This window comes from Mesoplodon bidens, assembly GCF_964165515.1.
Source record: "Mesoplodon bidens genome assembly, chromosome: 5".
Taxonomy (NCBI): domain Eukaryota; kingdom Metazoa; phylum Chordata; class Mammalia; order Artiodactyla; family Ziphiidae; genus Mesoplodon; species Mesoplodon bidens.
The window spans coordinates 5,014,175-5,029,795 of record NC_138161.1 but is presented as its reverse complement, the minus strand read 5'-3'; the positions used below and the strand labels follow the sequence as shown (position 1 = coordinate 5,029,795).

The window sequence follows — 15,621 nt, the reverse complement described above, 5'->3', positions numbered from 1 at the left end:
AAAGCTGTCTGAGGATGTTCCAGTGGTCTGTGGCAGAAGCGGATCCCAGGTCTCTGGGCGCAGAGTCTTTGTGCCTTCCTTTGGCTGTTACTTCCGCATTCATTCAAAGAGCAGGGCTGGCGGTGGACAAACATTTGGAAACCTCCACGAGTTTGGCAGCCTACCTTTCTAGGTAGAGACTTGCCTAGGTGGAACCCAGCTGATGTAATATAATACTGATGGGCCTTATTTATCCAAGTGATGTGTTCCTGAAAGTGTACATGACTTTCTGTAAAGCCATGACCTGTTTTAAAGGCATGAGGGAAGGCTGGTAAAAGGAAGTCGGAAGTGAGCCCTTACTTCCCTGTGTCCCAAGATCTGCCTGATGAGTCATTTTAAGAAGACAATGTATAAAATAATGACATTTGCAGCAACATGGATGGACCTAGAGATTATCATACTAAGCGAAGTAAGTCAGAAAGAGAAAAACAAATACCGTATGATATCACTTGTATGTGGAATCTAAAATATGACACAAATGAGCGTATCTACAAAACAGAAACAGGCTCACAGACATAGAGAACAGACTTGTGGTCACCAAGGGGGAGGGGGAGGGGGAGGGGGGAGGGAAGGATTGGGAGTTTGGGATTAGCAGATGCAAACTAGTATATATAGAATGGAGAAACAACAAGGGCCTACTGTAGAGCACAGTGAACTATATTCAATATCCTGTGATGAACCATCATGGAACATAATCTTTTTTAAAAATGTATATGTATGTATAACTGAATCACTTTGCTGTACAGCAGAAGTGAACACAACATTGTAAATCAATTATACTTCAATAAAATTTAAAAAAAAATGAAGAAGGCAACGTGGTTTAGGAAAAAGAGCATAGGCTTGTGCAGTTTATGGACCGGATTCATATCAGGTTGGCTATTTGCTGGCCGTGATCTCAGGCTGACCTTCAACTCTGCCTGGGTGCCCTTCTCCATGGCCTGAGCACAGGATGCCCACCTCGGAGAATAAGTCAGAGGATGTGAGTTAGAGCTAAGAGCATCCAGGATGTGGTGGGAGCTCAGTGCTCCTGTCCCTCAACGTCCCCTCATAAACAGGGACGTCCGCCACCCCAGCCTCCCACTGTTTGAGGATCAAGGTGAGATGGGATTTGTGGCTCAGCTCTGAAAGTGGATGGGCACCAGCCACGGGCAGACAGAAGCGATGGTAACACAGATGTCTGTATACTGTGTCCTGACGTGAGCCTATCATCCTTCTTCCCTAGGTTGTGCAGATTTAACTTCTCAACATGAAACGCTAAACTCTCCTTTTCAGTGCCCCTTGCCATCACCCTCATGGACTCCTGCCGTGACCTCCAAATTGGTCTCCGTCCCCAGGCTCACCGCCCCCAACTCTCCTCCACCCAGAAGCTGGAGTGGTGTCTCCAAAAAAGAAGTATATTTACAGTCTGTCTGTGGTCTCTGATGGAAGGGGCTGTCTGGTCTTATCGGTCCATGTGGCTCTGGCTGTAATGTGGCATCTGACACAGAGGGACACTCAACGTATGTCTTTTAAAGGCGCGATGTGGATCCGTGGACGCTGTTGGTAGCCTCTCCCCGGCAGGTGTTCCTCTGGAGGTCCTTCTCAGCTTGACCATCCTGTGATCTTCAGAAAACCCACATCAAAGGGGTGGCCCAAGCCCCGTGACGAAGAGCACAGGATCTGAAATCAGAACTCAGATTTTGAAGCTGTGCCTCGGTTGTCATCTGTAAAATGGGAATAATAATGATGCCTGTGGATAGGGTTAATTATTAGGATTATGTGTTTCACTGAGAACCCTGCCTGGTACTTTCCCCACCAACCCATATTATTTTGAAACAAACCTCATTTCTTTCGTAAACACTGCAGCATATGCCCCCACTAGATGAGAACTACACACACACACACACACACACACACACACTCAACCCCATTATTACATCTAAAGTGTTGATAATTCCACAACATCATCCAACTAGTGTTCAAATGTCTCTGTCTCATAAGTAACTTTTTCAGTATGTTCAAATCAGGATCCAAATAAAGTCCCTAAATTGCAGTTGAATGATAAGGGTCTTGGGACTCTTGTGATCTAGAGCAGGGTTGGCAGGCTTTGTCTATAAAGGGTTAGGCAGTAAATATTTTAGGTTTTAAGGGCCATACAGTCTCTGTTGCAACTACTTCAGCAAATAGGTGTGGCTGTGTTTCAACAAAGCCTTATTTACCAAAACAGGCAGCAGGCCAGATCTGGCTCCCAGGATACGGTTTGCCAACCTGTGGTCTAGAGGCTTAATCAGATTCAGGTTTGATTTTTTGACCAGAACGTTTCACAGGCAGCATGGTGGCCTTCCATCAGGAGGCACAGAATGCTGTGCGGTGTTATCAGCTGTGTATGCTCAGTGCCCAGATCCATTAATTCTTTAGGGGCTGCAAAAGGACAACAGTCTAATTCAATCATTCCTTCACTTATTAGCTGCAATACTTCTATAAAGAGAAATTTCCCTTCATCAGTTATGTGGTTCCACTGAGGCGTGGTTTGTACAAGAAAGTCAAGATAATAAATGCTCGATTCTTTTCCTTTCTCTGCCAGTTTTTAAAAACAATGAATTGGGTTCCTCAGCATTCTTCAAAGATAAACAATGGACTTTTTAAAAGAACATTATGAACGAATAAGTTTCAACATAATTGAAGTGTTCTGAGCCGTTGCAATTACTACTTTTAATGATGTTTAAATTGTTGCAGCTCTGCCCTAGCTCTTGATAGGACCTCAGGAATCTTTGATAACATCCTTACTTTCTGGTATGACAAAATGTCCCAGGGTCACCTTGTTGGGTTTCTGTTTCAAGCCTGGAGTCAGCCTTCTCCAAGGAGGCCTGGTGTAGAGGGAAATGATAGTTAGAAACCCTAATTCAGCCACTGCCGATGCTCACGTTTTCTAGGTCTTTCCAGTCAACACAGCAAGGAATCGTTTTTTTAAATATGAAAGACCTCAGGGATGCATACTGAAATTTCCAAATCAATTCAGGATTATGAGGGCACTCAGCCTCTTCAATCTGACATTTTATCTCATTTCTCCCAGGCTCAAATTCCAGATTCTCCGGGAAGCTTTGAAAACTAGCAATTCTGGAGCCTTGCCTCAAGGCGCAGGCAGGATCCCTAGTGATTCTAGTGAAGAGTCAGGCTGGAAAATGCCAGGCGTGGATGAAGAGCCCAGTGTGCAATGCTGCCAAGGGGGTGGGTAGGGATAAGGCTGGAGAGTTGTCCACAGGGACAGAGCCTGTCAATGTGTGGGCGGAGAGTGGTAGGGGAGGAGTGAGTGGGGGAGGGGAGGAAGTGGGGATGAGGGGTGCAGGCAGCATTTTCAGTGGGAGGGGCATCAGGAGCAGTAGCCGCAGAAGGGCAGGATCGGGACAGGTTTAAAAAGCGAGAGAAGAGGAGCCTTTAACTTCAACTTTCATAAGTTGCTGAGAAGGAGCCTGGGGGCAGGTGGGAAATGAAGCCGCAGGAGAATGAAGAGATAAATCCACAAGCTTCCTCTGGGCTGCAGGTGGCCTGGGTCTCCCTCCTGCTAAATCTGGGGGGGGGGCCGCCGCTAGGATAAAAGAAAGCGCCCCTCGATCTAGTCTGCAAACTTAAGGACCAGCTCTTATTTTGCCTTTTCCGCCCAGTTGTTGACACAGTGCCTGGTACAAAGGACTCTTTATATGTTGAAAAGGACTTAAGATGCAAACATAGAAACCAAAGAAAGCTAGTGCAAAACAACAGTTCTCAAAGTGTGGTCTGACCCTTCAGGGGTCCTTTAAAAACTCTTTTTATGATAATACAAAAATGTTATTTGCCTTGTTCATGCTCATTCTCTCCTGCCTGTTGGTAGAATTTTCTAGAGACTTCATAATAGACTGAATGTACCATAGAAGCAGATATGAGAATCCAGCTGCCTCCTATTAAGGCAGAGAGGAATCTGCAAAAATGCAAAATAATGTCACTTCTAATTTTTCTCAGAAGTTAGTTTTCATTAAAATGTTATTGACGGGGCTTCCCTGGTGGCGCAGTGTTGAGAGTCCGCCTGCCGATGCAGGGGACGTGGGTTCGTGCCCCGGTCCGGGAAGATCCCACATGCCGCGGAGTGGCTGGGCCCATGAGCCATGGCCGCTGAGCCTGCGCATCCGGAGCCTGTGCTCCGCAACGGGAGAGGCCACAGCAGTGAGAGGCCTGCGTACCGCAAAAAAAAAAAAAAAAAAAAGTTACTGATATTGCTGTGTGATGGATTTTTACATGAATTACTACATATTGTTAAAATGTCTCAGTTCTATTTCCTCATTTGCTGACTACTGATAGATATGATCCACATAAACAAAAGCTCTTTGAGGTCCTCAATTTTTAAGAGTGTAAAGGGGGCCTGAGACCAAATGTCTGAGAACTGCTGTTATAAAAGGAACTCAGAGCTAGTCCTAAGAGCCAGGGAACATCAACATATGCATCGATGACAATCTTTCTGGCCAAGCGCGCCTCATATTCCTGGAAGGAATCCCTGGTGAGCTCCTTGGGCTGGGGGATGAGACCCTTCCTCACTTCCTGCTGTCCAGGGACACGATGATGGTGTTTGCAAGGAGGGAGGGCCCATCTCACTGTAGGGCTTTGGTTTTCCTGAATGGACCAAGGAAGTGTATGGCTGAAAATGGAGGAGCTCAGGCTGGAGGGAGGAAGTGGGGGGAGGGGAGGAGGGGGAGGCTATGGGTGCGGTGAGGGAGCATGGGCCAGTCTGGAGAGGATGCAGGGCTGCTATCAAGGAGTGAGGGGGTCGCCTCGTCCCTCCCCACTGCATGGGTCACCAACACAAAGAAGCCATGGAAAGTGGCTTCTTTCTTGGAGAAGCCCTTCAAGGATGCTGTAAAAGAAACCCGAAGCCAGCCAACGGGAAGACGGCCACATATGATTTCAGTTAAAACACCTGGGAGGTAAAATGATTGTTTCCCAAATCCAGCCAACACCATAGTTCTGAGTAGGGACCAAGAACTCTTAAGACCATTCATAGAAACAGAGACCACAAAGGGTACGGTCACGTCCCTTCTGCCTGCATCATTTTCTGACGCGGCAGCTCTGCCCTCCGTTAAAACTGCACGAGTTTCTCTGTGACTATACCTTACTGCACTTGACTCAGAAACCTAAACTAGCCCTCTTAAAATGAAAAGCTCATGAATACTCATACTAGATGGAGTCAGGAGTTTCCTGAAGGACAAACCTTAATTAGACTGGGTTTTTAAAAACTTCTCTTGTGCTGTTTAATTACTAGAGCAAATGTCTCTAATGTTGCAACTTACATGTCATGTAGCCTATATGTCAATGTCCTTAATAAATTTCATGGGCTTTTTACAAGGTTACAGTCTTCTGAGAGCTGTCTGGATGTCTTTGGAAACCCCCCAAGACTGGACACTGAGGAGTATAAACAACCATTTAAAAAAAAAATTACACTTCTTCTACAACCTTGAATTTGAAATGTGAATATATGAATGTAATAGTTCTGGGATAACTATGCAGATTTATGGGGAATATCAACTTAGGTTATATCACAGGACCCAACCAGGCCTTTCTCTGTGTGGCTGGGGATTTGTTAAAGTTGGGATATAGTTTGGGGAAATGTGATTTATAGTTAAAGCCATCTGAAAATCAATACAGCTGAAGATCTCTGACATAAGGGTCCCTTGCAGAGCTAGACCTGATTCTAAAATTGGGAAGACAGCAATAAAAATCAAATCTTGAGTAGAAGTAACTGGAAACTGCAGGGATGGGGGAAGCTTTCCTCCAACCTCCCCGCTGTTTGAAGATGGGCTTGTTTTTTTTTTAAAACAGCCAACGCAATTCAGCTGGAGGAGGTAGAGTTTTCTACTTCTTGTTTCCGTAGAAATCGATGGACTTTAGCTTATGGAATTGTCTCCCCTGTGTTTCGTATCTAAACTAAAATAATAACCCTTGTGGCTCGCATTACTGACTGCAGCTCTGGGTCTTGGTGTCTGTGGCTAAACAAGTATTAATTAGATAATCCGCGGAGAGCCCGGGTAAGTGGGAAGGGGTCGGGGCGGGGGGTGGGAAATGGAAGCAGAGCTGTAAATTCAATGGCCCTGACTTTGGACGATGACTGCAACTTGCTGGGTGGACTGAGGGAGTCCTGGGGCAGGTGAAGGCGCAGCTACGGGCAGCATCGCATCTGCATTACGGTCGAGCAGGGGGCGGAGAAGCCCAGGCTCAAAGCCAGCTGCGGACGCCACCTCCCCGGCTCAAACGGTGGGCGCAAAGGGAGAACCGAGGCTGGTGCAGCGACAGCAGCCAAGCCCCCTACCTCCCCCGGATTTCTAGAGAGAAGTCTTAAAAGCTCTGGCGTCCTCCCCGGACTCCCGCAACCCTTGCCTCTCCCAGCCTCCACTCAGACCTCTTCAAAAATCACTCAGGGGCCCCCGAAGTGGGGACGGGGGATGGGCAGGAACGGGGGTGGAGGGGGTGGGTACAGAAGAGGCCCTGAGAAGCAGCAGGACCCCGGGGTGTGTGTGTGGGGGGGGGGCTGCAAGGCTGCAGGGACGTACTTGGCGAGGGGAGGCGCAGACTCTTTCACTCCTAGAGATGCTCGCGGCTTTTCTGCGTTTCCCTACGCTTCCCTCTGACCCCCACGTCACCCCTGGAAGTCCCCGCCACTAGGGGGCCAGGGAGCACCGGCGGGGCAGCCGGGCGCGCGCGGCCAGGGAGCCGGTTCAGGCCCTCGCTGCCCCTTTAAGGGTTCCCGAAACTTTCCCCCCTGGTATCCGATGAGTCTCGTCACATCCGTTGGCCGTGGCAGCCGGGGCGCGTTCCGAGGAAACTGGGGACTCGAGTTTCCCGGAGAAGAGGCGCGGCCCGACACGAGCGAGGGTGAACAGGGCGGGCCTGGGTGGACCCGGGCGGACCCCGCGCCTCGCTTTGACCTTGGCCGGGGAGGGGGGAGGGGCCCGGCCCTTGCGGGGCAGCCGCTGCCCGCCAGAGGGGGCAGCGGCGACCAACTTGCTTAACTTGGCGCGGGCTGGAGCGGCTCGGGCGCCTCCTCCCCGGTCCTCCTCCCGTCCGCCGCCGCCGCCGCCGGCCCCGCCGCGCGCCCAGCCCTGCCCCGCAGCCCAGCGCGCCGCAGAGTCGCTGAGCCGCTGTCGCCGGACGGGACGGGCCCGGCCAGGCGCGCCCCCCGAGCCCCGCCGCGGGCATGGGCGCGCTGGCCCGGGCGCTGCTGCTGCCGCTGCTGGCCCAGTGGCTGCTGCGCGCGGCCCCGGCGCCGGCCCCCGCGCCCTTCACGCTGCCTCTCCGGGTGGCATCGGCCAGCAGCCGCGGGGCGGCGCCCACCCCTGGGCCCGGACCCCCCGCCGAGCCCCGCGCGGATGGCCTGGCGCTCGCCCTGGAGCCCGCCGGGGGTGCAGCCAACTTCTTGGCCATGGTGGATAACCTGCAGGGAGACTCTGGCCGCGGCTACTACCTGGAGATGCTGATCGGGACGCCCCCGCAGAAGGTAGGTCGGTGCGCGCTCGCCAGCCCGCTCGGACCGGGCGCCCTGCAGCCGGGGGCTCTTGGGGGCGCCCAGGTGTGCCTCCACGCAGCTTAGCGTCGCCCCCAAAACAGCAGCTGTCCCCGGAGAGCAGATCTTGGGGACGCAGAGGGGCTCCGGGCCGGGAGCCGGGGCACGCGCACTCGGGACGCGGAGCGGTGGCAGTCCTGCCCCGGGCGCAGCCGGGGGTGTGTGCAAGCGCTTCAGAACTTGTTAAGCTCTCCCTCTCCGTGTGGCTGCGAGGCGGGAGACCTGTAACTTGCCTCTAATGGGATTGCCTTCTGGCGAGCGACACGTCTTTTCAGCGAGGAGACCTTGCGGTGGACCCAGGGAGCGATGCTGCTGTTACCGGGGGAATCACTTAGCGTTAATATTCCCGCCCCCTACCCCCGCGCTGTCTCATCGCTAAGGAGGTTCGTGGACGGCCTCCAAAGGCGCAGTACCCTTTCAAAGGGATTCTTGCTTTATCTCAGCTCAAAGCAACCCTGTCCAAGGAGGCTCGCTCGCTGGCTGCCCGCGGAGGGAGTAGCGTTTCCCTCGCTCCGCTTTCCTCTCTCGGGGTTGGCTGGTCAGCTTCCTCCGGGCTGGCCCTGCTGCTCAGCCCCTCTGCGCCGGTTCCCCACACGTGTGGGGAACGTGTTAAATGCAGTAAAGGGACCGGGAAAAAAAAAAAAACGCGCTGAGCCAGGCTTCCGGGGACCAAGAGGTCTCCCAGTGACAAAATAGAAATAAAATCAAACAGCGATCTTATCCTCGTTTTCAATTATTAGCACTTTTTGTAGCAAGAAACAAATGTGCCCAGGCCCGGTCATCTTAAGAAAAATAAAATCCCAGGAGTTGGTTTGGCCCCCTCCTCCTTCCTTCCAAACTACCTAATCTGTGAGTTGAAGTCAAGTTTTTCTTATCCATTGAATACAGTGTCTGAAGATACTTTATTTTTAACATTGTCATTTGGGTTTTAATTCAGCCATGATTCCCCCATAAATAGCACATACTCATGACTTTGGTGTAATTCTAATTAAATTATTCAAGACTTTCTTAAGAGGAAAGACATGCCATGCTAATCTCTTTAAAAAAAGAAACTCTACTGAATAACTTCTATACTTGTTTAATTAGTTTAAAAAAGAAAAGCCTTCAAAAGTGTATTTCGGCTCAAAACTTTGATTCTAGTTGCCTTTCATCTAAGCACTATCTTTGGCATCTCCTCGGGTGGATGGTGGCTGCAGAGCAGGGGGAGGGCCGGGGGGGTGGGGAGAGAGTCAGCTGAGGAAGCTTAACTTGACAAGAGGTTGGAGCTAGTAAAAGCCACCACGTGAGAACACGCGCTGGTGGTGAGAACCTGGTACATTTCACTTTTTCCCAAGATTTCATGAGATAGTATGAACCTCTTTTTGTGGCCTAAGGATAATCTTTTGGAACAGGCCTTAAATCATTCACCACTTGGGAAATGTGTGCCTTGATGTTTTGAGTGGAAGGGAATTCTCTCAACTAAAGTAAAGTAAATTTGGGCAGTTTGGGTCCTGACGCCTGTCTTCCTCCAGAGAGGAGGGGAAGGGAAAAAAGCATCTAGAAGAATGAGAAAATATTTCTCTTGGGCTTGCAAAAAACCAAACAAAACAACTTTACTAAATAATAGTTTGTCTTTATTAATTAATCCAATGACCTTTACTCTAAAATAATGAAGTTTAATGAATGAACAAGAATGTATTGAGTATCTTATGCTGATATCTTTACCTTGGCCAAGGAAATAGTTCATTCAAGGTTAGTTCTCAGTGACCCATTCGCATGTTTCCAGGGAGGGCTGTTTTTAACAATCCAGATTTAATTTTTACATTTGACGGGAAGGGAAATATTCTGTGCCTCCTTCTTGGCCTGCTTTAGTAATAAGCTGCTTTATAGCAGAATTCCTGTGTGCGCTTTCCAAATGCCTACTGTAAACTCTTAGGTGTTAATGACGAGTGCATCAGGATTCATTTCTTGCCTACCTCCCCCTGAAACATCTCCAACCGCCAGCCAGGTATTTGCAGCAGGGGAGAGGGGGCAGCCATGGGGTGACTTCTGAACTTGAAGGAAGTTTTTTCCTGCTCTGTTAATCGCCAAGAATCATGCATATGTTCTCTGTTGATTCTCTGAAGCCTAAAATAAAACTTGCTTAGGTGGAGAGAAAAATGGAATTGTACATTCAAGCAGTAAATAATCAAGAATTTTTTGAAAATTAAATAATAGTCATAGCTAGTGTGAAGGGTGCCCCTTGTGGCTAGCACTGTGCTGTGTGTCTCATGTGCCATTGCAGGAAATCCTCACAACAGCTCCGAGTTCTTACCCTGATTCAGGGGATGGGACAACTGAAACTTGGAGAGGTCGAATGACTTTCCCAGGGCAGCGGGACAAGGAAAAAGGAAAGCACCAGAAGTTGAACCCAGGCAGCTGGACTCCAGAACCCAAGTTCTCAATGACCTGGCAGATACCTGGTCCCTTCCCTTCCTCCCTTCTGACTTCTTTTCTTTGGTTTTTGGCCTCCTGTCACCCTTTTCAGCCAGAGATCTCTGAACCGTACACCCCAAGGTATTAGGAACTTAACATGTGACACAAACTGGACTCTCCCAGCCCCTGCCGTTCCCTCCATCGAGTCCCCATCCTTCCAGGCAAAGCTCAAGGCTCAGCGTCATGAATAATTGGATCCAGGTGTGCATAGGAGCGACCGTGTGGGAAGATTCAACAGGAACCAGAGCCCCACCATCCCTGCTCTCCCATGGGAAAGGCAGCTGTTGGAAATGTGCTTATTCCCTGAATGCTTTCATCAAGAACGGGGGTCCCTCATTCTCCCTGACACCCTTCAAGACATCACAGTCATGCGCCCCGAGGGCCGTGTGTGAGCAGCCTCACGTTGGCATGGAGATGAGTGCCGGGGCTCTGACACCATTATGTGACTTCTCTCTAACAGTGGAGAACCAGCAGCTGCTTGAACCATGTAATTTGGTCTTCTTAATAATAATAATGGTGTTCTAAAGTGATTATAGTTACAGCCATTTCCATTATCTTTTTTAAAAAAAGACTTCCACGCTCACACAATAAATCCAACTGAAGAAGCTGAAGGTCCGAGGCTATATACCTGGTAATGGCTTCAAAAGTCTTTTGGGGTTTCTGTTGAAAGATTTTCTGTCATCTCCACTAATAGAGATAAAACAGACAGCAAAATGCGTCTCGGATTTAAACATTGGAATGTATGTAAAGAGCTAACGAATTATTTGGGGGGTTCACATTTTAATCATGGCACGTGGGCTTACTTGCTTCTTAGTACACAGTTATCTGGAAGATTTTGGATTGAAGATATGTATCTGTCATATACAATTTAAAAGTTTGTCTTCTTCAGAATAAGCCACCCAGTGCCCTCAAATTACATTAATAAGCTCACTGCGGGGGAGGCTGAAAAAGGGTCAGCAAGAAGAAATTTGATGGAAAAAATTGAGATGGTAAACGACTAAGGACAATGAAGAAAGAGTGGATCACTGGGATGGAAAGAGCCAGAAAGTCAAAGCTCGGTTCCCACTAGCTCCTTTCGGCGGGGGAAAGGCGCCCTACCCGAGCTTTGGAGCAATAATTCAACATCAAAGGCTTTATTATGGAGGACTGTGAAAGGCCAAGCCAAGGAATCCGCTCCAAACAACTTGGAGAGACAGAGTCTGAGGAATCGTTAACAACTGTGTATTAATAGCTAACCTTGATTTCAGGCTTATCGGGTTCTGGACACCATGCTAAGCGTTTTGCCTGGATCACTTCATTTTCTCTTCACAACAGCATGTACATGCTGAAGTACGTACGGTTATTTGACTTGGTTTTCAGATGGGGAAACTGAGGCTCAGAGAGGCCAAGTCCTTTGTCCCAAGTCACACCGATGAGTGCCTGAGCGGGCTTATCCATCAGGTCTGCCCCAGTCCACAGTCTAAGCACTTCACCGCTCTGCATGCTGCTATTTGAGTCGCAGTGACTTTTTTTCTTAAAGAACCATCTTGATTTACCTGTGAATGACTTGGGGGTAGTGGGAAGCGTCCTGGACCCACTGCAGGGTCCCAGATCCTAGTGGCATTACGTACTTGACGATGGGCAGGTGGCAACCTCCCCATGCTTCCTTTTCCCCATTGGTTGAAGATCTTTTAAGTTCTTCTTAGTTTCCTGCAGCTGCTGTAATAAATGACCACAAACTAGGTGACCTAGAACAATAGAAACATACTCTCTCACAGTTCTGGAGGCCAGGAGTGCAAAGTCAAGGTGTCTGTGGGGCTGCTCTCCCTCTGAAGGCTCTCAGGGAGGCTCCTTCCTGCTTCTTCCAGCTTCTCGTGGCTGCAGGCAGTCCTTGGTGTTCCCTGGTTCTTAGCTGCATCCCTCCCATCTCTTCCTCTGTCTTCCTGTAACATTCTCCCCCCAACCCCATGTTTCTATGTCCAAATTTGCCGCCTCTTAGGAGGACACCAGCCTTTCGATTAGGGCCCGTCGTGATCCATTCTGACCTCATCGTGGCTTGATACATCTATCAAGACAGGAACTGGGGTTTAGGACTTCAGCATCCCTTTTTTTTTGGTGGGGTTCGGGGGACACAGTTAACCCATAACAAGTTCATTCTAAGTTTATCATTCTGTGGATTTTTTTTCTTTCATTCTATCCCATCTTTTAATTGCTGATCATTTAAATTTGGAATTCAAGTATAATTTTCATCAAAGGCAGCAGCACATGGTGGTTTTGGTGTTGTGTCGACACAGTCTGTGACAAGATGTTGTGCTGGGGACAGGGCGGCGGTGGGGAGGGGGGTCGGGGAGGGGAGGGTTTGGGTTATTTTCTGTATTTCGGTATCAGTTGCCTCACTAGAGAGTAATCACTTAAATTTTTAAAATGTCTTTTGTCGTGTTGCATTAATTCTAGAGTTGCTGTAATTATTGCATAACCTGGGAAAAGCCCACTTAGACAAGCTCAGATCACTGGTATTTAAATACCTATGACTCACAAATACTCATGTTGAAAGCTTGTGTTTCATGTTTTAGAGACTTTGTAAGGCATCTGTCACCCCTTTCAGTGGAATCTGTTTGATATGAAATACACGCCTTTTCCCCTCAAGCATCTCCAGCATTTTCTTGACTTCTGCCTGACTTCCTTTGTTGTCGGTAGGTGGCTTGACCTCCTCTGGGCTTCCTGTTTCCTCCTAGAATGATTGCTGACCCCATTCTAACTAAAACCAAAAGGGAAAGTTCGAGGTGAGCCATTGCGAGAGGGATTTCTCCTCCACGGTGGGCTGTGTCAGGCCTGAGGAGAGGAATTCAGAGGCGACATTTTCCCTTCCTCGGGGTGTGGGACAGCATGCCCTGGGATTTATTTTATATCCCAGACACTGAATGGAGCGGGTCAAGCCTGGATTCAGGGTCCACCTGGGCTGAGGATGGGGGTTGGTGGCTGTGGACTCGCGCCCCAGCAGCCCCAAGCAGAGGGCAGCAGGGGTAAGCATTGGGTCCCGTCTGATGCTGAGCAAGGCACTTCTCCCTGGAGCCTAAGAGCCTCCTTTTGGGACTAACAATGGGCCTTCTGCTTACACTTGGCTCCCCTGCCATCTGTCACAGGTTCCTCCTTGCACTCGCTCTGCTTGCCCAGCCCAGGCTGAATGTTGACAGTGGACCTCATTGTTCGTAAGAGACAACGGATACCACCTGGAAAACAGAACCCACCTGTGAGGCAGGTGGATGGCCCACCTCAGCTTCTGTGCCTCGTGCATGGATGCTGAGGGGCACGGTGTGCGTTAGGGTGTGTGTCCCATATTCTGGGCCAGTTTCCCGGGCTGCGGAGAACGTGTGTGCGATGCCTGGTTGGACTGGCTGTCATGTGGCTCTCCTTCATCCTCTCCTGGCCCAGATGGACTATTTGATTTTTTTGCCTGTCGCTACTCAATCAAAAAGTCGCTTTTTTGCTCTTGGAATTCTCAAAGAGGTAAAGAGGCTCCTGGAGAGCCGACATCACCACAGGAAGGAAACAAAACTCGTAGGTTTGTTTCTGAGTTAATGCTTGCTACCCCGCACAGGTCTCAGGTTGGACGTTTCCTAGTTTTATTATAGGGCGCATCCTATACCAGCACCTAGAAACACACAGTCTCAGCCCTGCCATTTTAGGAAGATGAAGAGGACTGTCTACAGCGTAAAGGGGTGATGCCCTGGGCCGGCTTCATCGTGCCCGCGAGCCATAAAGGGGGCAGTGGAAAACCTCTCCCTCCATTTCACACTAGACTGAGGACACACGGGAGGAGGGTTTACACCCACCCGGCCCTCCTAAGGACCCTGCGCACCTCCAGCCCTCCCCAGCCCCGTGCTGGATGAATGCACTTCTTGGCAGTGGGCTGAGAACGACTTCAGTTTGTCTGCCCTGCAAACCCCCTGCCAGAAACCCAAGAGAACCACCCACAAGGCAGCCCCCTCAGAAGGGGGCACTGTGGGGAAAAAGGGTGGAAACCACGGAATCAAAAAGTTTTCCAGGTGGCCTAGGGAGGGCGGGATAATCAGGTCTGACCCCCTTTCAAGGCAGGATACATCGCCAGAAGGGAAGCTGCTGCTTTGTGAAGGTGGGTGTGGACTCCAAGCCCCGGAGGGGCATCCAGAGCCCTTTTCGCTACATCCAGCTGCCTCCTGGGGAAATTCATTAGCTTTTCCCAATCAGACAAGCCACCAAGGAGCAGGCAGGTCTGCGGTTTGTCACAGCCTTTGGGAATTAGGCGTTTCTGGTGCTGATCCCAGATGGGCTGCTTGCCAGATATTGATGTGGGCGAGCAAGTTCTTCAGCCTTTCGGGGCCTCGGTTTCCTCGTCTGTAAACGGGATTTCACTGGGTAACCTGAGATGCTTCCTAGAAGCTCTGACACTCTGATTATAATCCATTTTGTTGGTGAGAGCTTCCAGATAGCCCTAATTTTCAGCAGCTGCAGGCAGGTGCGTCCCCCGGGGGTCTATTAAGATGCAGAATCTGGTTCAGGCCCTGGGGAGCCGGGGGAGGCTGGATGCTGCTGGCCCCAAGGGCAGAACTGGAGTCCTTGCTCCGCAAACCATCTGGCTGCGGGGAGGACTAAGCACACCTTGTAGGGCTGGTTACAAATACAGATTCCCAAGGCCCAGGCCAGACTGCCAGACTGACAGGGCGAGAGAGCCTGCACCGGGGCCTGAGAATCTGCATTTTATCACGTTTCTCAACTCAGTCCGCCACTTAAGCAGCAAGCCTGGCCCCATCCCTTGGACGCTATTTGGAGGCCACGAAGAGGGCTGAGTCTCCTCTGCTGGGTGGTTTCCTGAACGGAGTCGGTAGGTTCTTTCATCTTCCTAAAGGCTGTTGTCTGATTAAGTGTTAACTCTGCCCATTTAGGAAATCTACCTGTAGCAGACTGGGTTCCAGAAGCTTCCTTGCACTTGGCAGGTTGGAAAGGTGGAGTGCGCATTCTCCAGAGGAAGAGCTCTAGGGCCGTGCTGTTCAAAGTCTCTGTGCTGACTGTGTCCTTTTTTTTTTTTTTTTTTTTTTTACCCTTTGTGGTACGCGGACCTCTCACCGCCGTGGCCTCTCCTGCCGCCGAGCACAGGCTCCGGACGCGCAGGCTCAGCGGCCATGGCTCACGGGCCCAGGCGCTCCGCGGCATGTGGGATCTTCCCGGACCGGGGCACGAACCCGTGTGCCCTGCATCGGCAGGCAGACTCCCAACCACTGCGCCACCAGGGAAGCCCTGACTGTGTCCTTTTTAAATTTCCAGTCTGTCCCGATCAGTCGTTTGTAAATCAATGAAAATGAATTACTTGGAAAAGGAAAGTTTAAAAGACATACACGTACAAGAGCCGTATTTTAAATGATTAGATTCAGCGGACACCCCGTGTTCTGTTTGCGCTGATCTCAGAGTTTCCAGGGCTTCCGCCCCCATCCTGTGGTTACCTTGTTGCTGACACGTAACCATTTGTTTGTGGATGGGTGCCACCAGCAGGGCAGTCATGGAGTGCAAGTTAGGAGTTGTTACAGATGGTTCCAGTTACATTTGTTTTGCCC

The 15,621-nt window shown here is 50.0% G+C and overlaps 1 protein-coding gene across 1 annotated transcript in view; it reads left to right on the top strand.

Moving 5' to 3' along the window:
* Positions 1-6,782: 6,782 nt before the first annotated feature.
* BACE2 (beta-secretase 2) overlaps positions 6,783-15,621 on the top strand; it is an 88,247-nt gene continuing 79,408 nt past the window's right edge. Inside the window, exon 1 of the mRNA XM_081235296.1 lies at positions 6,783-7,534. Coding sequence (XP_081091422.1) covers positions 7,235-7,534 — 300 coding nt within the window. The 5' untranslated portion in view covers positions 6,783-7,234. The remainder of the gene's footprint in view (positions 7,535-15,621) is intronic.